Source organism: Lutra lutra, chromosome 1 (assembly GCF_902655055.1).
Source record: "Lutra lutra chromosome 1, mLutLut1.2, whole genome shotgun sequence".
NCBI lineage: Eukaryota > Metazoa > Chordata > Mammalia > Carnivora > Mustelidae > Lutra > Lutra lutra.
The window spans coordinates 218716988-218738645 of record NC_062278.1 but is presented as its reverse complement, the minus strand read 5'-3'; the positions used below and the strand labels follow the sequence as shown (position 1 = coordinate 218738645).

The following is a 21658-nucleotide window of genomic DNA, read 5'->3' as shown; positions in this document are numbered from 1 at the left end:
CAGTGAAACCTGATTGGATCTAAATGGATGCGACTGGAAAATGGGCAGGTGGAAGCGCGAACTGGATGAGGGCTGAGGAAAGACCTGGGCCCGGTGCCCCAAGGACGGTCTGTCCTCAGTTTCCCGGCGTAGACTTCGGGAGGTGGGGGAAGGCAGGATGCGGCGGGGGTGCTAATGGACCAGGCCTTGGCAGAGGCGCGTTCTGGGCAGGATCGAAGTCCTTCCATCCGCCCTGTGGCCGGAGGGAACCAGACCATTAGTAGGCCCAGCAGAGATGTCTGGAGCCGGGCTGGCCCGCAAGAGCAGGGTGACCTCAGGTTCTTCCAGCGATGGGGTGGGGGAAGGACCTCTCAGGTTGGGGTTTTAATGTCTTGTCCCTTTAAGGAATGGTTGAAGGAAAAGAGAAAAGTAAGAACAGTCCCTGGCGGGGTAGGGTTGGGGAAGAGGGAGGGGGAAGAGGGGCCCCGGGGGATTTGGAAAATGGGTGGGGGTCCTTTAAGGCACGGGTCCAGTGGCGGCTGGTGGCAACTTGCCTTTAAGAGGGGGCGGGGCGTCCGTTGGGTCCCGCCTCTTCGGGGGTCCCGCCTTTAGGGCGCTGTTCTGGGCCTCCTGGCAGATGGGGGTGTGGCAGGGCCTGCGGGGGCGGGTCCGAGCTTGGAGTGGGCGGGGCCGGGCGGGCGGGGCCGGGCGCGCCGCTCCAAGCTGAGTCTCCCGGCGGCGGGCGGCGGGGACCGGGCGCGGCGGCGGCGGCGGGTTCGGCGGGAGCAGCATGGATTGGGGCACCGAGCTGTGGGTGAGTCCGATCGGCCCGGCTCCAAGTTCCTCCCTTTCTGGAGTCCAAACCCCCTCCTCCTTTGCTTCTGCAAGACTTTAGTGGGGGCTCGGCGCTTTCCCCTTCAGAGACCCCTGGAGTCCCCGCTTTTCGCCTTTTCTCGGAGTTTCCCAGGGCGTTTCAGGACGTCCAGGATGAAGGGCGACCTTGCAGGAGCGGACTAGAGAAACTGAGCGCGGGGTTCAGAGTGAGGAGGGCAGAAGTCCTGGGACCAGGCCGGGGCGCCCGGGCGAGGTCACCTATTTTGAGCACCCTGGCTGGGCGGCCGGCTTATCTTACGGCCCCTGGGTCCCTGCCCGCCGCCCGCCTGTCCGGCTTGGGCGGGGGAGGGGACCCCCTGGCCACTTTCAACCCCACGTGGGACCTAGAAGTTCTGACCGCCCTTTCGGCGCCTCCGATCAACACCTAGGGGCTTGGGACGCTCTGGGGGGGAGGGGGCCGCGAGGCTAAGGCCCCCTCCCCCCATCCCGCACCAGGCGCTGGGAGGGGCCGCCCCTAGGCAGCCTCTAACCTCTGCTCTGGAAGCCCCAGGAATTTCCCCTTATCCTAGTCGGGACCTCTGACCCCTCCTTTTTATGGGGGCGGTGGCATCACTGGGTTTCTGGGTGCAGCGGGGTAACTAGCTTCCTTCCCCCACAACTCTGAAATTTCTTTTGGAATTTCAGTGGAGTCAGTGGGGGAAACCGAATCACATATTGGGGGGACCCCGGGAAGCACGGCGACCGGGGTAACATGGTGCCTGTCTCCTGGACGTTCTGGGGCCCCCCAAACTGCGGTGAACCCTGCCCCTCTGGTCCTGACTCACGCCGGGCCGGCCGGATTTTCCGGAATCTTGGGAGGGGGGATTAGGGGAGCCGGGGCTCGGGGGAGTGGCTCAGCCCCATTCCACACCCCTCTTGGAGGTCTGGAGACGGGGACCCTGTAGTCCGGCTGGGGCCCCGCCCCTGTTCCCTGGCCCTTCCCGGGAAGGGGAGGGGGTTCCCGCCGGTTTCCTGCCTCCCCCCCCCCCCCCCCCGCGCCGCGCGGGGGCGGGCCCGGGAAGCCACACCTTCTCCAAGCTCGGAGCCTTGAGGCTTCTCTGGCGCCTGGTCCTCCGGCGGTGGGGTCCCAATGTGGTGATCTCAAATCCTCCACCCGCTTCCAGGATCAGTTTGAGGTGCTCGAGCGGCACACGCAGTGGGGGCTGGACCTGTTGGACAGATATGTGAAGTTCGTGAAAGAACGGACCGAGGTGGAGCAGGCTTACGCAAAGCAGCTGAGGTGAGACCCTAGGGTGGACCTGCCTGGGGCTGGGGGAAGCTGTTGGAGCGCTGGGGGCTCAGGCTTTCTGCCTCTCTCCGTTAGGAGCCTGGTGAAGAAATACCTGCCCAAGAGACCCGCCAAAGATGACCCAGAATCCAAGTAAGGATGGAGAGGGATGGCCAGGCTAGATTTGGGGGGCCCCGGGGGTGTTGGTCTGACTTCCTGGCCCTCTTGTTCAGGTCTCACCCGATCCCGATCACCTGTGCCGGAATCTTAAGTCCACTATTTTCCAACCCCACGACTTTGGGCAATTGACTTGAGCTTTGCTTTTGCCTCACCTATTAAGTGAGTGAGGTTCCAGCAGTTACTAACCCAGTGCCTCTGGGTAATTGACTTGCATTTTATGCCTGTTTTCCTCACCTGTGAAACAGGATGATGACGACGATGATGATGGCCTTGTAGGGCTCACGGGATCATTAACTGAGATAGTGCGTAGTTCGAGATAATCCAAAAAGCTCTAGAAGTCAGAAGATTGTTTTGGTACTCTGTTAGGCAGCAGCTTCTGACGTCACTTAATGGTTGTCACGTCCTTGGTTTTTATCCCACTTCGTGTGACTAGTAATACCTCTCACTGCAAAAAGTATTTATAGTGTTTGGTTACAGGATGCTGCCCCTGATCCCACTGGGGTGACGCATAAAAGATGGCATAAGCATTATATTCCCTTTCTAAACCTGAAAAATTCTGAGTTCCGAAACGCATCCCAGTTAAGGGCTTGGGATAAGGGATATGGACCAGAATTTATGGTTGCTTCCAGGAGGAATGTATTGGGGCTTTCCCTTTCCCATGATGGAGATGGTTCCTAGAGCATCTGGCTCCTGAGGGATGGGGGTGGGTGCCTGACCCCGGCTCGCCGCCCCCACTCATCTCACCCCAGGTTTAGCCAGCAGCAGTCCTTCGTGCAAATTCTCCAGGAGGTGAATGACTTTGCGGGCCAGCGGGAGCTGGTGGCTGAGAACCTCAGCGTCCGTGTGTGTCTTGAGCTGGCCAAGTACTCACAAGAGATGAAACAGGAGAGAAAGATGGTGAGTGGTTCCCTCTCTGGGTCTTCCAAGAACCGCTACCTCAGCCCAGGAGAGCCTAACCATTTCTGTTTGCACAGCACTTTCAGGAGGGCCGCCGGGCTCAGCAGCAGCTGGAGAGTGGCTTCAAACAGCTGGAGAATGTGAGTTTGCGGCCACGAAGAGGGTAACTGGCCCCTGGATCTGCCTGTGTTGTCTGGCCCGGAGCCCTTCTCCCTCTCTCCCATGGGTTTCCAGCTTGCCCGTTACACTCCTCCTCCCCCATTTGCTAGTGATGTTCTCGCGTCCCTGCCCCGGTCTCTGAAACCTTGCTTTCTCACCTACTCCGTCCTTCTGGTTGTGTCCCCGGCAGAGCAAGCGGAAGTTCGAGCGGGACTGCCGGGAGGCTGAAAAGGCAGCGCAGACCGCTGAGCGACTTGATCAGGATATCAATGCCACCAAGGCTGACGTGGAGAAGGTACCTGTGGGCTCTGGGATGGGCTTGGAGGTCCGGCCGGGAGGGAGCCCGAACCTGGCCGCGACCCCTGCCTCCCTATTCCTCAGGCCAAGCAGCAAGCCCACCTACGAAGTCACATGGCAGAAGAAAGCAAAAATGAGTACGCAGCCCAGCTGCAGCGCTTCAACCGAGACCAGTCCCACTTCTACTTTTCCCAGATGCCCCAGATATTTGATGTGAGTATTCCAAGCCCCCAGACCCCTCCCTGAAAGATCCAGAAAGTTAACCGACTCTTACACATTTGTCAAAACCTTAGCGGCAAGGTCCCGATCTCTAAATCAAAAGGGAACTAGAAATGACAGTGTGCTATGTCTCCACTCAGACTGTTTTTTTTCCGCCAGAGGTGGTTTTCATATTTTTGGGAACTCCTATGCATTCTGCTAAGCCCCAGCTCTAACAGCCCCTCTGAAAGGCCTCGAATTTGCCGTCTTCTGCTTTGGCGTCTTCACTCCACTCCGTCTTGTGATAGGCAGTATCTGGGTTGGGTCTGCTGTCTGTTCAAAGTTCTGGCTTCATTGTCTCCTCCTTTGAGAAGCCTTTCCTGACTCCCAAGGCAAGGCGGGAGCTCCTCACACTCCCTTCTCAGATCTCCTGTTGCATGTCTCTCCTCTGGCCACCCAGCGCTGGAAGTCCCTGTTCGATTTTGTTTTTTTTTTGTTGTTGTTGTTTTTTAAAGATTTTATTTATTTATTTGACAGAGAGATCACAAGTAGGCAGAGAGGCAGGTGGAGAGAGAGGGGGAAGCAGGCTCCCTGCTGAGCAGAGAGCCTGATGTGGGGCTTGATCCCAGGATCCTGAGATCATGAGATCATGAGATCATGAGATCATGACCTGGGTCGAAGGCAGAGGCTTAACCCACTGAGCCACCCACCCAGGCGCGCCTGATTTTGTGTTTTCCCCACCCGACTGGGCTCGGGGCTGGGGCCAGTGTGGAGCCTCATCACGTCTGCGGACTGAATCATGGCCCCTGGCCCCATGCATGCGCCCCTGTCTCTGTCTCTGCAGAAGCTGCAGGACATGGACGAGCGGCGGGCCGCCCACCTGGGGGCCGGGTATGGGCTCCTGTCGGAAGCCGAGCTGCAGGTGGTGCCCATCATCGCCAAGTGTCTGGAGGGCATGAAGGTGGCTGCGGATGCCGTGGATGCCAAGAACGTGCGTGTCGGGTCCTGGGCGAGTGGGCTGGCAGGTGGGCGGTAGCAGGACCCGGGCCCTAGTCTTGCCCCTGACTGCTTTCTGGCCACCCTCCCCGCCCCTCCTCGCAGGATTCCCAGGTCCTAATCGAGCTGCACAAGTCAGGCTTTGCCCGCCCTGGTGACGTGGAATTCGAAGACTTCAGCCAGCCCATGAACCGCGTGCCCTCAGACAGCAGCCTGGGCACCCCCTCCGATGGACGGCCTGAGCTCCGAGGCTCGGGTCGCAGCCGTGCCAAGCGCTGGCCCTTCGGCAAGAAGAACAAGGTGGGGGCCGGGGCCCTCGGGAGGGGGGAGTGTGAGCGGGGACAGAGGGGCCCCCACTGAGTCAGCCCCAGCCGCCAGGACGCTGAGTCCCAGGCAGGAATTTTCCTCTTGGCTGCAGGCCCAGGCTGGAGGGAAGGGAGGCGGCCCGGCTATTGGCCTGGGAGTCCCCCAAGGCTGAGGGGGTGCAGGGAGGGGGCCTGTGGCGTCTGTCTGCTGCTTCTTGGGATGCTGGGAGAAGACCTGCTTCTGGGATTCAGGGTTGGATGAGGGCTTAAGATACTTGTCTTCAGGACTCCCTGGGAGTCTCTCTTTATCCTGCCACTGGGTCCTTGGGCCCCTGACCCTCAGGCTGTTTTTTCTTAGGATTTTTGGCTTATAATGTCAAACGTATACCTGGACCCGCCTGATTTATACCTTAGACACCCCCTAAGTTTACATCCCATGACATACTTCTGATCTCTCTTGACGTAAAATTGATACCTCTCTGTAGTCACAAGGCTCCCCGAGCTTCAACCCACCTGTAACCCTTCTGACACTTCATGCCTTCTACCTTTCTCAGCTTGCCTCCAACCTCTATGGCCATATACCTGTCTGAGATCTTGATTCCCTGAATGCATCTCCCTGTACCTTCTAGACTGTGAGCCCAGAAAGCTGGGTGGATAGAACCCTGGGCCTCCCTGCGGCCTCCTTACCCCCAAGCCCCATGCTAGGTACTGCATACAGAATTCGAGGGATGGGTGACATAGGGGGTAGGGAGGGGTCTGGCCTTCTGGCTCACAGTCTAATGCCCTCCCCACCACCTCCCGGATTTTTGTGTTGCTCTCTGCATGCATTTTCTGTGTGTGATTGTGCATCCTGAGTTGTGGTTTTCTTACCATTTTTTTTTTTCCTTTTCTTTTCTCCATTTTGTTTTTCTTTTTTCTTTATTACGTCCGTCCGTCCATCCATCCTCCTTCTCTACATCTTCCCACCCCTCCTGACCCACCATCTCCCCTGCCCCCGCCGGTAGCCACAACCTCCTCCCCTCTCCCCCCTGGGGGGCCCCCTGTCCTCCACATTGCCTAACGGACCCCCATCCCCCCGCTCCGGCCTCGACCCCTTGGCCATACTGAGTGAGATCAGTAAGTCAGTCAAACCGCGGCTAGCATCCTTCCGCAGCCTTCGAGGCAGCCGTGGGGTAAGTGAGGCCTCCGGGGGAGGAGGGGGCAGCCCAGCCCGCCCAGTGCTGGGTGGCGGGACCCTGGGCTCGCTTCCTGCTGCGGGCTGGGCCCCCTCCTCCGGTTGCCAGACCCGGACCTGCTTTGCTCTGTGCATGGCCTTGCCCCCCAAGAACCTTGGGTGGGGAGGAAGGTGGACTTGGTATGTCTTTGCACTGTCTTAGAGCCTGGAAGCTGAGAATCCCTGATCCCAAACTCAGTCTTCTTCCCACCCTGCAGACAGTGGTGACGGAGGATTTCAGCCACTTGCCCCCAGAACAACAGAGAAAACGGCTTCAGCAGCAGCTGGAAGAACGGAATCGTGAGCTCCAGAAGGAGGTTGACCAGAGGTAAGGTTGGGGACAGGCAGGGAACAAAATAAAAGAATAACCAAATTCTACTGAAATGGTAGTCCAAGCTGTCCCCAGCAAGCCCCAGGCCCTGGTGGTTTTATAGGTGATTCCTCCCACACTTAAAAGGAAACACTTAACTTCCCCTCTTGCAGCAAACAGAAAAAGAGTGAAAGCTGCTAGCTCAGTCAGAGGCTGGTGGAATGACTTCCTGTATCAGTGAGAATTCAAGAAATTCAAATTCTGGACTCATTTTCCTTCAGTTAGGATCTTAAATGCAGAATTGTAGCCAGACAGATCCGATATATTTTATCGGACATATATATTTATATATATAAATATATTATATATATATATTTTATATATATAAATATATTATATATATATATTTTATATATATAATATATATATTAATATACATATAATATATATATATATATTTTAAAAATAACGTTTCACGTGAAGGGGATGGTCGCACCGCAGCGCGGATATACTTAATGCCACAGAACCGTCCACTTAGATGCAGTTTGAGTGGGAACTTTCGCATTAGTGCCTTTTACCGTTATTAATTATTTATTTATTATTTATTATTTATTATTATTTATTTATTGTTTTTATTACTTTTTAATATTTATTTTTAAATAATAATTAATAAATATATTATATATAATATATAATATATATAATAAATAAAATAAATAAAAATAAATAAATAATTATTATTTATTATTATTTATTATTTTTTATTTTTTATTTTTATTAAACTACGTTTAATAAAAACATAGTTTTTTTTAAAAAGACGAGTCATGATCCATTGGGTGTTATTCCAGTAATGCAAAGATAGTTCAATATAAAAACACCTGTTCTTCTCATTCACTACGATAATTGGCTAAAAGAAAACAACAACAACACGATTACCTGTTTAATAACTCAAACACTTAAAATATTAACAATAAAAAAAACCTGCCAGGTTAAAAAAAAAAAAAAAATCTGTACTCACTTCTTCCAAGCAACAAGATCCTCCTCCCAGCCCTCTTCAATCATAGGAATGACATTTGCTACTTTTGGATGGGCGGCCCAGTTCTGTTTTGCCGTTGACGTGGAACCTCTCGTACAAAACTTTTAACATATGAAGCTTTCGTTGGTGTGAAGTTCCATTCGGAACCTTGCAGTCCTTGAGTCTTTATTTTTATTTCTTTGTTTATTTTAAAGATTTTATTTGTCAGAGAGAGAGGTCACAAACGATACGGAGGGGCAGAGGGAGAGGGAGAAGCAGACTCTCCGCTGAGGGGGGAGCCCGATGGCGGGGCTCGATTGCAGGACCCTGGGATCGGGACTTGAGCAGAGGAGAGAAGCCTCACCGGCTGAGCCCCCAGGCGCCTCCTGAGTCTTTAGGATGTAGGGGAGAAGGGAGCATGCTGTGGAGTCCGTCCTTCGACGCCAGCTGTCCCACCTCTGCTTGTTCCCTCTTGTGGCCTGGATGTGGTATTAGGACTGGAAAGAAGTGGACCCCACGTTGGACATTCCAAGGTCTATGCTTGTTACTACTTCTGCCTGTGTATCGAGTCTTGGAGGAAACAGGGACTAATGCTAAGAACACCGAACATTGATAGATACTGTGTGCTGTACACTATTTCAGATCTTTTACATAAGTTCACGGACATTCCCCGGTTCTCCTGAGATTGGGAGCCAGGGCGGAATCCTGATGGTCTTGTTGGGGGGGCTGTACTTCTGATGGCTGGAACGGGGCCTGGTATGCAGTGGGTACAGTATGTATCTGAATAAACGGAGACGCCCTTCTCATTTTGCAGCCACTCATATGCAATCCATGCTTCATCATCCCCATTTTCCAGGTTAGCGCCCCGAGACAGAGGTCAGTAACCTCACCCAGACTCACAGGCGAGGAAATGCCCAGGCTGGGATTCGAACCCTGGCAGTGAAGCGCTAGCGTTCGCAGTGTAAACACTGCCTTATCTTGCTCCTGGCTCCTTGAAGCCAAGCACTTATTTTTTTCCGCTGGTGAAGTCATATGGGACTGTTCTTTCTGATCTGTCTGTGTCATCCTAGAGAAGCCCTGAAGAAAATGAAGGATGTGTATGAGAAGACGCCCCAGATGGGGGACCCTGCCAGCTTGGAGCCCCGGATCACGGAAACCCTGAACAACATTGAACGGCTGAAATTAGAAGTGCAGAAGTATGAGGTCAGGGAAGACCCTGGGGAGGGGTGGGGGCCAGCGGGCCTAGCTGAGTCACTTCCTAGGGGGGGCGGAGGGGGGACGGGGACAGGGAGGTGTTGGGTGGGGGTGGGGCTCCAGCTGCTTCTCATCACAGCCCTGGGTGTGCATGGGTGATCTCAGGAAACCTCCAGTCCCAGAATGGGCTGACCCCACAGCCTGCCCTGGAATTGACCGTGTGACTCCCTCCTCTCAGGCTTGGCTGGCAGAAGCCGAGAGCCGGGTCCTGAGCAACCGGGGGGACAGCCTGGGCCGCCACACCCGGCCTCCAGACCCCCCAGCCAGCGCGCCCCCAGACAGCAGCAGCAGCAACAACAGTGGGTCACAGGATCCCAAGGAGAGGTGAGCGTGGAGGCCGGACTGGGTCCGTCCCCAGGACCTGGGAGGCCTGTTCTGACCTGCTTCGCTCTCCTCACCCAGCTCTGAGGAGCCCCTGTCCGAGGAGGGCCAGGATGCCCCCATCTACACGGAGTTTGACGAGGATTTTGAGGAGGAGTCGGCATCCCCCATAGGGCACTGTGTGGCCATCTACCACTTTGAAGGTGAGGCCTGCGTGTGGGTCCCGTCGTCTGCGTGGGGGCAGGCGGTCTTTTTGGCTGGCCTGTGTTTACCTTCACCGGAAGCAGATCTGAGCCCGCTGCCTCTCCCACGACAGGGTCCAGCGAGGGCACCATCTCCATGGCCGAGGGTGAAGACCTCAGTCTCATGGAGGAGGACAAAGGCGACGGCTGGACCCGGGTCAGGCGGAAACAGGGAGGTGAGGGCTATGTGCCCACCTCCTACCTCCGGGTCACGCTCAACTGAACCCTGCCACAGGCGGGAAGAAGGGGGCTGTTGGCTGCTGCTTCTGGGCCACGGGGGGCCCCAGGACCCACGCACTTTATTTCTGCCCCCTGTGGCTTCAGCTGAGACCTGTGTAACCTGCTGCCCCCTCCTCCCATCCCACTCCTCGTCCCAGAGGGACCCGCTGTGCCTTCCATCATTGATGTACATACTCGTGTTTCAAATCTTTTCTTCCTGCCGCTGGGCTAGGGCCATTTTGTTTTATATAAAAAATTCTATAAAGCTTTCGGAGTCTGTGCCTTATTGGTAAATTTACAACCTGGGTTGGCATATGCAAATGCCAGCCTCCTTCCTGGCCACAGAGGGAATGAGGAAGGGGAGGTAAACTTGGGTACACCTTGGACAAAACTTCCCCAGAGTTGGGTGCTTGTCTATGACTTCAGTGTAGGGAGAAAAGCACCAAACATCCTTTTTGTGTTTACCGCAGCTTTACTGAGAAAAGGCAGTGTTGAGCACCTACTGTGTACCAGGCATTCTCCACCCATGATATTTGAACACTGAGCTTTAATCCCTTGTGACAACCCCTGAAAAGTACACAGCCTCACTTTTATGTTGAAGGCAGGCACAGAGAGGTTGGGCCAGATGCAAATGCCTAGAAGTCACACAGCTCTTAAGCATTTGCATCTGGCTTCTGAGTAGGAGATCTGCAAGTTCTCTTACCATTAAGGGTATATGTTCCCCATTTGTAAGATATATGCTTGGGGGTGGGAGATGGGATAGGGCCTCCAGACACCTGGGTTTTCTAGTGTGGGGGAGGAGGCTGTCCCTCACCCTAGGATCCATGTATCTTTTGGGGGAGTGGTGTGGGTTTTTGCAAATCCCCCCTTCCCCCTTGTGTAAGGCAGAATCTGGGTTCCCACTGCGCTTGGCTATGTGAACAGCTTGGGGCAACTTCCTTGGTGTCTGCAGGGGGTTTCCATAGCCTGCCTGGGTGTCCCAGTATGAAGAAGGGGGTCTGTGCTTTCAAACATCCGGCTCCAGGCGCTGTGAAAGGACACTGAGGACACGCTGGAACTTCTCTAGACGTGCGGCTTGTGGCGCCCCGACTCCTCGGCTTCCCCAGAGGAGCCTCTGCACGAAGCTTGTGGTCAGGGCCTCCCTCAGCTGCGGGTTTGGCCGGAATCCTGGGGGCGGGGCCAGGCGGACTGGAGGCGGGGCCAGGCTCCGGCCTCGCCCCACCCTACACCTGCCTTCAGGCCTTAGAACTTTGTCCCAGATGGGACGGGAGGGACTCTGCCCCGAAGCTCTGCACAACTGGGCGGGGTTGACGGGGAGGGGGCGCTCGGGGTCTCCGCAGGACTGGGGGTGGGGTGGCCAAGGGGCTCGGTGGAAGCAGGCTCTGCCAGGGTGCATGGGGGCAGTCCGTTCCAGTGCGCGATGCCGGGTGGGTGGGTGGGGGGCCCTTAGGGGCTGTGCCTGGGGACGGAGCCACTTGGGAGGCAAGATTTGGAGTCTGGGCTGCCCAGTGCGACACATTTTGGGGGGAGACAGAGCCACGTTGGAGTGAGAGGCGTGCTTAGGTCGCCAGCGAAAGCGGAATAAGCCAGGTTGGGGATTCGGGAGGCTGGGCTGCCCCAGGACTGGAGGAAGGGTTTGGCTCTGAACGCAATGGCGGGGGGCGGGGGGAGGGCGCTGTTCTACCAGTTGAAGGACTGACTCATTTTGGAGAGAGCTAGGCATTGTTGGAGGGATCGAGATCCTCTGGGGGCAGGGTCGTTTCAGGTGGGAGCTGGAACGGGGGTGGGGGCGGGGAGTGGGACTCTGTGGACGTGGCTCTGGGGCGGGGGGCCAACCCTTTCGGGGTGGAGAGCACTATTCCTGTCAACACTGTTGGCTGCGACTCGGACTCGGGGTGAGAGCTCCCCGGGGGCCGGGCCGTCCCGGCTTGGGTGGGGCTCCGGGAGGCGTGGCGGGAGGCTCTGGTGCCTTGCCTGGTGGGCTTTGGGGTACTCGGTTAGAGCCTGCGGGGTGCTCGGGAAGTGGGGCCTTCTGGCAGCCGGGAGCAGAGGGGAGCACTCACCTCGTAGGCGCCGGGCTGCTGCCTCACGGAACTTGGGCGCGTCCCGGGCCACCTGACGCGCCCGGTGCAGGGTGCGCAGCAGCCGCTCGCAGCTCTCGTCTAGCGGCCCCGGGAGTTCCTCGCCCTCCAGCAGGCGCACGGCCGGTGCCACGTGCGGCAGCGCCACCTCGCCCGGCTCGCAGGGGCCTGTGCGGGGAAGGGCTCTGAGCTAGGCTTGGGGCCGAAGACGCGGCCAGGGTGAACAGGGTGGGAGACTGGGTCGAGGCGGACCGTAGCAGCAGAAGCCCAGAAACACTGGTTCCAGCCTAGCACGGAGCAGGCCCGGGTCAGGGCGAGAACTGGGGCGGGGGCGGGGCCTAGGGTTCGGGCCCCGGGACCTAGCGGGACGCGAAGGGCGGGGCCTCGAGCGAAGAGGGTGGAGCCTATGGTAAACTGGACACGCGGGGCCTAGAGCGGGATTAGGATTCCGCTTAGAGCTGGTGTGCGGCGCTAAGGGCTGCCACTCACCGGCGCCCTCATCCAGTGCCCGCATCAGCGGCTTGAGCTCCTGCTCGAAGGCCAGCGCCGCCTCCGTGTGGCTCCTTCTGAGCTGGCGCCACGTGCGTTCCAGCCGGGACACCTGAGGGAGGAGCCCTGAACATGCTGTCTCTTCCCTCTTCCCCATCGCCTGCCCTCGGGCTTCCTCCTCATTTCTGCTCCCCACGCACCTGGGGCATGAGCAGGGCGCCCATGACCGCGGCCAGTCCAGGCAGGTTCCCGGCCGCCCCTGGCCGCAGCGCCAGGGCCAGCTCCACCAGGCCCCTCAGGGTGGCCGCGCGCTCCTCCAGCGGCCCCGCGCAGCCCAGCACGGCCAGCGCCCCGGCCAGCGCCAGCGCCTCGTGTCTGTGAAGGTGGAGAGCGAGGGTCTGGGGGCAGTGGAAGGTTTGTAACTCGGAGGTGAGGGGCGTGGGGGCGGGGGGAAGCTTTGCCTATCTCCCCTCCTCCCTGGGGGTCCGTGAATGGGGAGAGGTTTGAAGGCCCTGGGGATTCCAGGCGGCTGGCTCACCTTTCCAGAAGTTCCAACCTCAAGCGATGCCCATGGGGAAGTGTGAGCAGCTCCAGGCCAGAGGCGACCCCCATGGCACACCGCTGAGCCTTGGTCACTCCTAGGAGGCCTGTAGCCTGGGCGGGGGGGGGGGGGGGGGGGGTGGTTAGCGGGGAGGTCAGCTGACGAGAATGAGTATATGGGTGTGAGGTGCTGTTGGGCCTTGGCCTGGCCTCAGCCCACGTCTGGGGAGGAGTGGCCCAGTAGTCGACCCACCTGGCAATCCGCCAATAATAGGTGCAGGGCCGTGCTCCCAGGATGGTGCTCCAGGAATAAGTCACGGAGAGTACTCAGAACTGTCGGTTCCAGGGGCCGATTCTGGGGGCCCAGCAGGCAGAAGGGGTTGTTAGGGGGCCAGAAAGAGACCTCGGCCTCGGGTCTTGCAAAATTTCTGTTCTCTTCCTCCTCTTCCTCACTGGCTTCCCACCATGGGGCCTCTGTCTCTGGGCCTGTGTGGCCCAGGGGGGTTCCTTGGGCACAGGGCACTCGGGGCACCAGCTCACAGTATGTTGGGGGACGTTCAGATGCCTCACGCAGCATCAGTGAGGGTGTTCGAGGTGGTTTGGTTGGTGCCTTGGCATGAAGCTGCCCATCGGAGGCTCTGAGGCTGTCAACAGCGGACCCCAGAGGAGGCGGCGTCTTCAGCAGCACAGGGTCACTACCCATCCGAGGGAGGGCACACATGGGCACAGCGGAGGCTCCTAGGGGTCAAACAAGACGGAATGAAGGGGGTACACAGAAAAGATAGCTGGATGGGGTGGGCGGCTGGATGGGTTACCATCCCGCCCCCAAGTCAATAACTGTGTCTCTTGGACTTACAACATCTATATAAATGCTACTCACTTATCAGTGGTCTGAAAATGAACTTTCTTTAACACTTAGGTATGAATTGTGAACACTACAGTTTAAATGTGAATTCTTTGTTTGTTGCCCCTCTGACGTACAAAACTAAAATAGAAAAAAAATTATTCAAAATTCACAAAACTCCAAAAGCATCGAAGAAACTACACTTATCAAACTTTCAAATGAAGTCTGTGGCATGGTTGCTTCTGAGGTTATCAGAACTTAAAGCTGCATCCAGACTATTGGGAGATGGTGTATTTACCAGCCATATAAATAGGCCCGCTTATAGGGACTTAAAACCTTCCCATGGTTCTAGCTCATTCTGAGTGAAGGACAAAGTCCTCAGAGTAGAAAAAAAAAAAAAAAAAAAACCCAGATCTGAGTCTCAGATAGTTCAGCTCCACTCATATCCTTTCGGTTGAATGAACAGTTCAAGTTCTTGTTTTGGCCCCAGGACCTTTGCACTGGCTGTTGCTTCTACCGGGGTCACTCTTACCTCCCCAGATAGTCACATCATTTCCTCCTTCACCTCTTTCAAATCTTTCTCTATGTGGCCTGTCCTGACAACTACTTAAAATTGTAATACTCCCATCCCTCTATTCCTAATCTCCCCAATTCTGTTTTACTTTTAACTTTTACCCTAAAGCAGACTCATTTTTGTTGTCAATGTCCATCTTCCTCCAGTAGGATGTTGGAACCACCGGGCAGAGGTCTTTGTCTTTCTATTGAGTGATACATCTCAGCACTTAGTACAACAGCAGGCAGTGAGGGTTCATGATGAATGGGGGGTGGGGAGGCAGGGCAGATGGGGCAGGGAGAGCATAAGGAAAATCCCCTTTTAGGTAGGATGGCCAGGGTCAGCTACTTTGAGAAAATCAAGTTAAATGAGAAGAAGTCAGTCAGGAAACTATTAGGGGAATGGGTTTTCCCATGACCAGAATGGCAAGTGCAAAGACCCTGAGGCAGGAACAAGACTGGTTGGAGTCTGGTGCCTGGGTGGCTCAGTCATTAAGCATCTGCCTTCAGCTCAGGTCATGATCCCAGGGTCCTGGGATTGAGCCCCGAGTTGGGCTCTCTGCTCGGCGGGAAGCCTGCTTCTCCCTCTCCAACTCTCCCCCATCATGTGTTCTCTCTCTCAAATAAATAAATAAAATCTTTTTTTTTTTAAAGTCACCCATTTTTAAGCCCCTACAAAAGTGTCTGTGGATTTCTTAATCACATGACAATTTTGAAAGTCTTTTTTTTTTTTAAGATTTTATTTATTTATCTGACAGAGAGACAGAGGGAAGCAGGCTCCCTGCTGAGCAGAGAGTCCGATGCGGGACCCCATCCCAGGACCCCGAGACAAATGACCTGAGCCAAAAGCAGAGGCTTTTCGGGTGCCCCGAAAGTCTTTTTTTTAAATGATTTTATTTATCTATTTGACAGAGACACAGCAAGAGTGGGAACACAAGCAGGAAGAGTGGGAAAGGGAGAAGCAGGCTTCCTGCAGAGCAGGTAGCTCAATGCAGAGCTTGATCCTGGGACCCTGGGATCATGACCTGAGCCGAAGGCAGATGCTTAGTGACTGAGCCACCCAGGTGCCCCACAATTTTGAAAGTCTTATTGTCTCCAGTTTCCAAGAGGTTAAGTCATCTGTGCCGTATCAGTCAGGCAGTGAGTGGCAAAGCAATCTTGGGACCCTGTGCTGTCCTGGTAGACCCTTACCTGGTTCAGAGTGGTCTTCTCTTGACCGCCCCATGTGCTCCAAACCTGCGGGCTGACTGTCACTCCACTTCCTAGCCCTGGGGGACAGAGAAGAGGGAGATGTGTAGTCCCACCCTGAGCAGGGCAGCCCCCACCAATGCCCAGAAAACCCTCTGTCTAGTCACTCAGCACCAGCAGACCCCAATCAGGGTGCTCTATCCCAGGGGACACCTGACAGTGTCAGGAAACATCTTTCGGTTATCACGACTGGGGGTGGGGTGGAGAGGACTCTATAGGCATCTAGTAGAGACCAGGGGTGCTGCTCAATGTCCTATGATGCACAGCACAGCCCCTCCACCCCCCCCCCCCCCATCAATCCAGGCCCAAATGTCAGTATCAGTTAGTGCACAGGGGGGTATCCGTGTCATTGGTGAGGTAGAGAGCCTATGATTACCTGGGCAGCTCTGACCGAGCTGGGCTCTCTAGGAGGGTGTCCTCACTAAAACTGCGTCGAATGGGTCCTTGCCGTATCACAGGTCTGGAGGCCACAGCCCCCGTGGCCCGGGACAGTGGACGCTGCCCGGTCACATAGCTTCGAACCAGGGAGGGCAGGCTTGGGAACCGTTCATCCTCCAGCTGGAAGAGGGCTGAGGGCCGGCCTGGCCGGGGACGCAGGGCCACGTGGAGCACCTCGAAGTGCAGGGCTGAGCCCTGCCAGCGGCAGGAGATGACTGGGCGGCCCCCCCGGGACCCGGAGGCTCGAACCAAGAAGTCCCCGTCTTGCTGCAGGAGGCCCTCAGCCTTCTGGGGGTGGAGGACAGGAGGCAGGGGGCTTAGCCATCAGCCCAGATCTGCAGTTCTTGTGATTCCTCACCCCCACACCCACACCCAAGAAAAGCCACCCCAGAGACCAGGTGGTTTCGCAGCAAACCATGTCCCCTTTTCTCATGGGCACACCTCTGGAATACATTTCCCAGGCTCCCTTGCAGTTAGTCGTCATCTGACGCGATCTGGCCAATAGGATGAGGCAGAACCACTGCTGGGAATGTCCAGACCTGGCTCACACAGCCCTCCTGCACAATCCTATAGGCTCTGTCCCCTGCCTGTTAGGGGATGTCCCCCAAGGCCTTGTGGAAGGTAGAGCCACAGGCTAGAAAGAGCTTGGGTCTTGACTGACTTCTGGAGCTCCACATTCCCCACTCCTCAACCAGCTTGTACTGTAACATGGACAAGCCCCAGAATATTGGCTGTGTTTAGCCAGGGACAACTCAGGAATGTTTGTTGCCGCTACTAGCTAATACTGACTAATGCAACATCCAACCTGAGTAAATGCACAAGGCTTGGTGCACAAATGTGGCTTCAAAAAGTGCCATTCGCCGGATCCTTCCAAACTGATTGCAGCCTGGAAATCCTGTTATAAAAATGTTCAGACGGCCTTATGCCAGCTGTAGTGGCCGGTGTGGAAACGGGCAGGGGCCACAGCACCAGAGGGAGGCAAAGTGGAGTTGGTGATGGGAACTGAAGACTGAAAAATCCGTGTGGTGCACACATGTAGCCTTTCCTACATGCCAGGCCCTGCTGTGGGTGTAAAACATGAACTCATTTAATCCTTCACCAAGGTTAAGCAGTAGATACCATCATGCCCATTTTACAGATGGGGAGACCGAGGTCAAATACCTTGCCCAAGGGCATACAAAATATAAGTTGTGTGGCTGGGATTTTTAACCACTAAGCAATAATGGACTCTCACAATTTGATTGGATGGCCAGGGTCCAGGACTCCTGAGGGTGACAAATGAGTAAGATTTGGGTTGAGCGCGAGATGTCAAGAGTGCACAACACTGACTGAGCACCGACTGTGCGCCAGGGCCTGTTCTAGACCCTGGAGACAGGTCTAGATGATGAATGAGGCCTGGAGACTGGTCTAGATGATGAATGAGGCCAAGGCTCTGCCCTGGGCTGTCCGGGGTGGGGGGCAGGTAAGACATGTGACAATGAAGCACAATGAATGAACATGAATGAAGAAGATAGATAATGTCTAAGAGTAGTCACCAAAGGTGATAAAAGAGGGAGATGGGACCCTGATGGATGCCGGTGCCTGGGACCCAGATGGAGAGATAAGCAAAGCCAAGGAGTCCAGTCGGGGAGCATGCCACGATACCAAGCAAGCTTCAAGACGGTCCCCAGACCCTCAGCCACCCCTTCCCATAGACCTTGACTGTAAGTCCCTCCTCCAGGACTCTAGCAGTCCCCAGAAGTCCCCAGTAGTCCAAGGGCAGGAGAGGTTCCCTATCAGAAGTGCTGAGGCCTTGCAGGAAGCAGAGATACCTGACGGGACAGGGGGCCGTGGTACCAGGGCTGGCTGGCAAGGTCCTCTCCATCCTGTAGCACCTGCATGGAGCTCTTGGGGGCAGAGGGTGCAGGGGCTGAACTCTGTACTTTCAACAGTCCTCAGTCTTCCACATCTGTAAAATGGGAAGAATTATTCCTGCTTCCTAAGCTTCCTGGGTGGTGGGGTCAGCCTTTCCATATTCCCATTAGTTTTGGAGACAGTAGCCCTATCAACCGTAAAATGCAATTCTCTCTCTCTGTATTCTAACATACAAACATATTCTAAACATATATAAACATATTCTAAATATATAACATATAAACATATTCTAAGTTAAACAAGTTACTCATAAACAAAAATATATATACATTAGATTTTGTTTATATATATACATGCTAGATTCATATACATACATTATATAAGTTGGGCTATGATTAACTTCAATTTAGAATTGGCTGTGATCTCATGGAAGCACTTGTGCATTCACTAGGATTCTTGCAAAGGGAGAAGACCTAGGCACTCCCTTCAAATGTAATGCAATTTTCATGCCGATGATATGACGCTACATTTCAGAGAAAACTCATTACCTAATTCACTCAAAACTAATATTTATGGGACACCCAGCATGTGCCAGGTGCTGCTGGGCACCAGAGGCCCAGCAGTGAACAAAACAGGGGTATCCCTGCCCTTGGAGACCTGCTGTTCCAGTGGGGGAGACAGTAATTAAGAAAATAAATAAGGAGATGAAGGGGTAGATAGATCAGAAAGATGTAAGTGGGAAAATAAAGCCAGGGATGGAATACGAAGATTCAAGTGGTGGAGATAAGATTTTCCATAGGGTGGCCGGGGAAGGTCTCAGTCAGTGACAACTTGGAGTATTTTGAGGGAGTGAGCCAGCTGGGCAGAAGAACATTCCAGGCCAGAGTGAATGTATTTGAGTAATCACTACCTTCTAATAAGTATGTGTACACACTCAAGAATTCCTAAGTTGTAAGAAAATCTAACCCATACGTGGCTTTCCAATGTAACACCATTTCTTAAAAAAATGTTGTTATTTATTATTATATTTTATTATTTATTTATTTATTTATTTATTTATTTATTTATTTGACAGACAGAGATCACAAGTAGGCAGAGAGGCAGGCAGAGAGAGAGAGAGAGAGAGAGAGATTGGGAAGCAGGCTCCCTGCTGAGCAGAGAGCCCGATGCGGGCCTCGATCCCAGGACCCTGAGATCATGACCTGAGCCGAAGGCAGCGGCTTAACCCACTGAGCCACCCAGGCGCCCATTTATTATTATATTTTAAAGTAAGCTCTGTGCCCAGCATGGGGCTCAAACTCACAACCCTGAGATCAAGAATCACATGCTTCACCGACTGAGCCAGCCAGGTGCCCCTCCGATGCAATACAATTTTAAGGACATTAAAAAGTCACATTTTGGTGGCGCCTGGGTGGCTCAGTGGGTTAAGCCTCTGCCTTCGGCTCAGATCATGATCCCGGGGTCCTGGGATCGAGCCCCGCATCGGGCTCTCTGCTCAGCAGGAAGCCTGCTTCCCTTCCTCTCTCTTTGCCTGCCTCTCTGCCTACTTGTGATCTCTGTCTGTCAAATAAATAAATAAAATCTTTAAAAAAAATTAAAAAAAGTCACATTTTGTAGAAATGCCAGCAAACAGCAATTTGGCATTTGCAGATTCTTAAATTTTGGAGCCATGCAGTTTGTTATTATTATGGTCAAAGTCAGGTCTCTGACATTTTGGGACTCCCTTGGTATTGGCCGGGCCTCAGGCCCTGTGTGTCTCCAGTGTCTGGTGGACAAAACCTGCCCTGGATGGGAGGGAAGCAGAGAGTCCGTTTCTCACTTCCTCCACCCCTAAGGTGTTCTGGGCCTGGCTGGGTGTGCAGGGAAATAGCATCAGGATTCTCTCATCCTGAGTCAGCAGGGCCTTGAGGGCCAGAAACCAGCAAGAAGTTCCCAGGCCCGCCCCAGGTGCTGCATGCCTGAACACCAGGTGTGTCTCCTGGCACCTGTGTACTTCCTGTTTGTCAGTTGGGCCAGGCCAGCCTCCTTCTTGAGTCCCCAAACGCCAGCTTCCTCCGTCTTGTGCCCTCTTTAGTGGGCATGCACATGGGTCACTCACAAGGCTCTGGTTGGTTGGAGGAGGGGAATTTGGATGAGGGGGGACCGCAGAATGGGCGCAGGTTAGACACAGGCCAAATAAACCCTCCTCCTGACATTCACCCTTTGGAATAATTTCTGGACATTTGGGCAGGGGAGAGAGGAAGGGAGCAGAATCAGGAAGAGAGTGGGGTAGGGGCAGACATGGAGAAAAGAAGGGGGTTATTCATGCTCTATAGACCACACCTATGTACACACATGTGGAGGGGGTCAACCACCTACACATGGACACGTGGACACAGTTAGACACTGGTACTCAAACTTGACATTGAGCAAACACTGATTGTTTGAGCACTTACTATGTTCCAGGACCTGTTCTTGACACTGGAGACACAGTGATGAATGAGATCAAGGCTCTGCCCTGTGCTGTCCGGTGGGCAAGACAAACAATAAATAGCACACAACGAATGAAGAAGATAATGTCTATAAGTAATCACCGAAGATGATAAAACGGGAGTGTGTGATAAAGAAGACTGGAGGAGGCAGCTACTGTAAGTAACATATAGTCAGGAAGGTCTCTCCCACCAGGTGACATTGGAGCTGAGCCCTCAGTAAAGGGAAGGAGACAGTCCCACAAAGGTTCAGAGAAAGAGCAGTTCCAGACAGGGGATGGGGGGTGGGGTGGGGTGGGGGATGGGAGGGTGGACAGCAAGTGCAAAGGCCTGGGGGTGAGACAGAGCTAACTCTTTTCACTTTACAGCATCAAGGAAGCCGTTGTAGCTGGAATGCACCGAGCAAGGAGCTGAGTGGACAGCGGCGAAGTCGGCAGGGAAGAAACCATTCTGGTGCACCCCAAATTCTCATTTTAGCGGGATGCCATGGGGGTTACGGAAGGGTTTTAAATGAGGGAGGGGTGCGATCTGGTTTGTGGTTTAAAAAGACTGTTCAGGCAAAGTGGGAACAGGGAGGATTTTCGTGTTGCACAGGAAACAGGCTTTGAGATGCACTCCCAGGTACGCCCAGGTAAACGGACACGCGTGACGCACAGCGACCCAGTCAGGCACTCGGCGACCCTTCTACGTCCGCTGATGCTCTTGGACCTACACTCAGATTCTCCCTGCGAGCCGGTGGCCCCAACCTGGAAAAGAGAGGACTCCCCTCCCACAATAACCCCCGATCCTGGATGTGACTGGGGTCCCTCACTCACCTGGGCCGGGACCCGCGGAGCTGGTAACAGGCTGGGGCCAGGCCGAAGCCGGAGGCTCTACGGCTCCCGGACCTCCCTCCCCGCCCCAGCTGGCCCCACCTTCTTCGGCCGCACCCGCGGGTTCCGGAGCCTGTTCACCTGGCCCCGCCCCGGAGGACTCAGCCTCCGAAGGTGGCCTCTCAGGACACCCGCCCTCCTGTCCCCGCTCCACCCTCTTAGAACTCTTCTCGGCACTAACCACGCCCCCTTCGAAAACCACGCCCATTAACCACGCCCCCTCGGGAAAATCCGTCTGCCCCTGCGGCCTAGAACGTCGCTCCGCCCCCACCGGGTGGCAACGCCCACACGCTCCTCGCCCCTCTTAGTCCCGCCCCTTAGCGCTCGGCTCCTGGGTTCCTCGCTGGCTGGTCCTAAGTACCCCGACCCCTTGGGACGTGGGGAGGAGTGTTTCTCTCCTCACCCCCAGGGTTCCTCGCGGGACAGAACAGCCCCTTACGGGCTCTCCTGCAGCGCGGGGTTGGCGGCTGCTGTGACGTAGAGGTGCGCTTCCTCCAGACCGTCCCCTTGGGTTTCTGGGAAGGGAACTCCAGTGCGTGTCGGGTTTTGTGGAGACGGATGCGGGAAAACACGATAGGCTTCCCCG

At 54.9% G+C, this 21658-nt stretch overlaps 2 protein-coding genes across 6 annotated transcripts; one reads left to right on the top strand and one right to left on the bottom strand.

Moving 5' to 3' along the window:
* The first annotated feature begins 667 nt into the window (after window positions 1-667).
* Window positions 668-9955, top strand: TRIP10 (thyroid hormone receptor interactor 10). Of its 2 annotated transcripts, XM_047705396.1 has the most exons (15): window positions 668-793; window positions 1977-2092; window positions 2177-2233; window positions 3010-3157; window positions 3235-3297; window positions 3507-3611; window positions 3698-3826; window positions 4656-4802; window positions 4913-5107; window positions 6117-6284; window positions 6544-6653; window positions 8721-8853; window positions 9083-9228; window positions 9307-9428; window positions 9542-9955. In XM_047705396.1, exons 1-15 carry the CDS (start codon window positions 770-772, stop codon window positions 9688-9690), a joined length of 1812 nt encoding a protein of 603 aa, XP_047561352.1. In that variant the 5' UTR covers window positions 668-769; the 3' UTR covers window positions 9691-9955. The 2 variants fall into 2 exon arrangements, with proteins under 2 accessions (XP_047561352.1, XP_047561361.1); XM_047705405.1 differs by lacking the exon at window positions 6117-6284.
* On the bottom strand, window positions 7460-21126 carry SH2D3A (SH2 domain containing 3A). Of its 4 annotated transcripts, none has more exons than XM_047705426.1 (10): window positions 21016-21126; window positions 17690-17826; window positions 15817-16166; window positions 15384-15460; window positions 13050-13534; window positions 12795-12910; window positions 12457-12631; window positions 12257-12368; window positions 11750-11935; window positions 7460-8727 (listed from the first exon to the last, which is right to left on the bottom strand). In XM_047705426.1, the coding sequence occupies exons 2-10, from the start codon at window positions 17756-17758 to the stop codon at window positions 8717-8719; spliced, it is 1581 nt and encodes a 526-aa protein (XP_047561382.1). In that variant the 5' UTR covers window positions 17759-17826; window positions 21016-21126; the 3' UTR covers window positions 7460-8716. The 4 variants fall into 4 exon arrangements, with proteins under 4 accessions (XP_047561382.1, XP_047561370.1, XP_047561379.1 ...); XM_047705414.1 differs by lacking the exon at window positions 7460-8727 and adding an exon at window positions 9949-10853; XM_047705423.1 differs by lacking the exon at window positions 7460-8727 and adding an exon at window positions 9949-10811.
* Window positions 21127-21658: the final 532 nt, after the last annotated feature.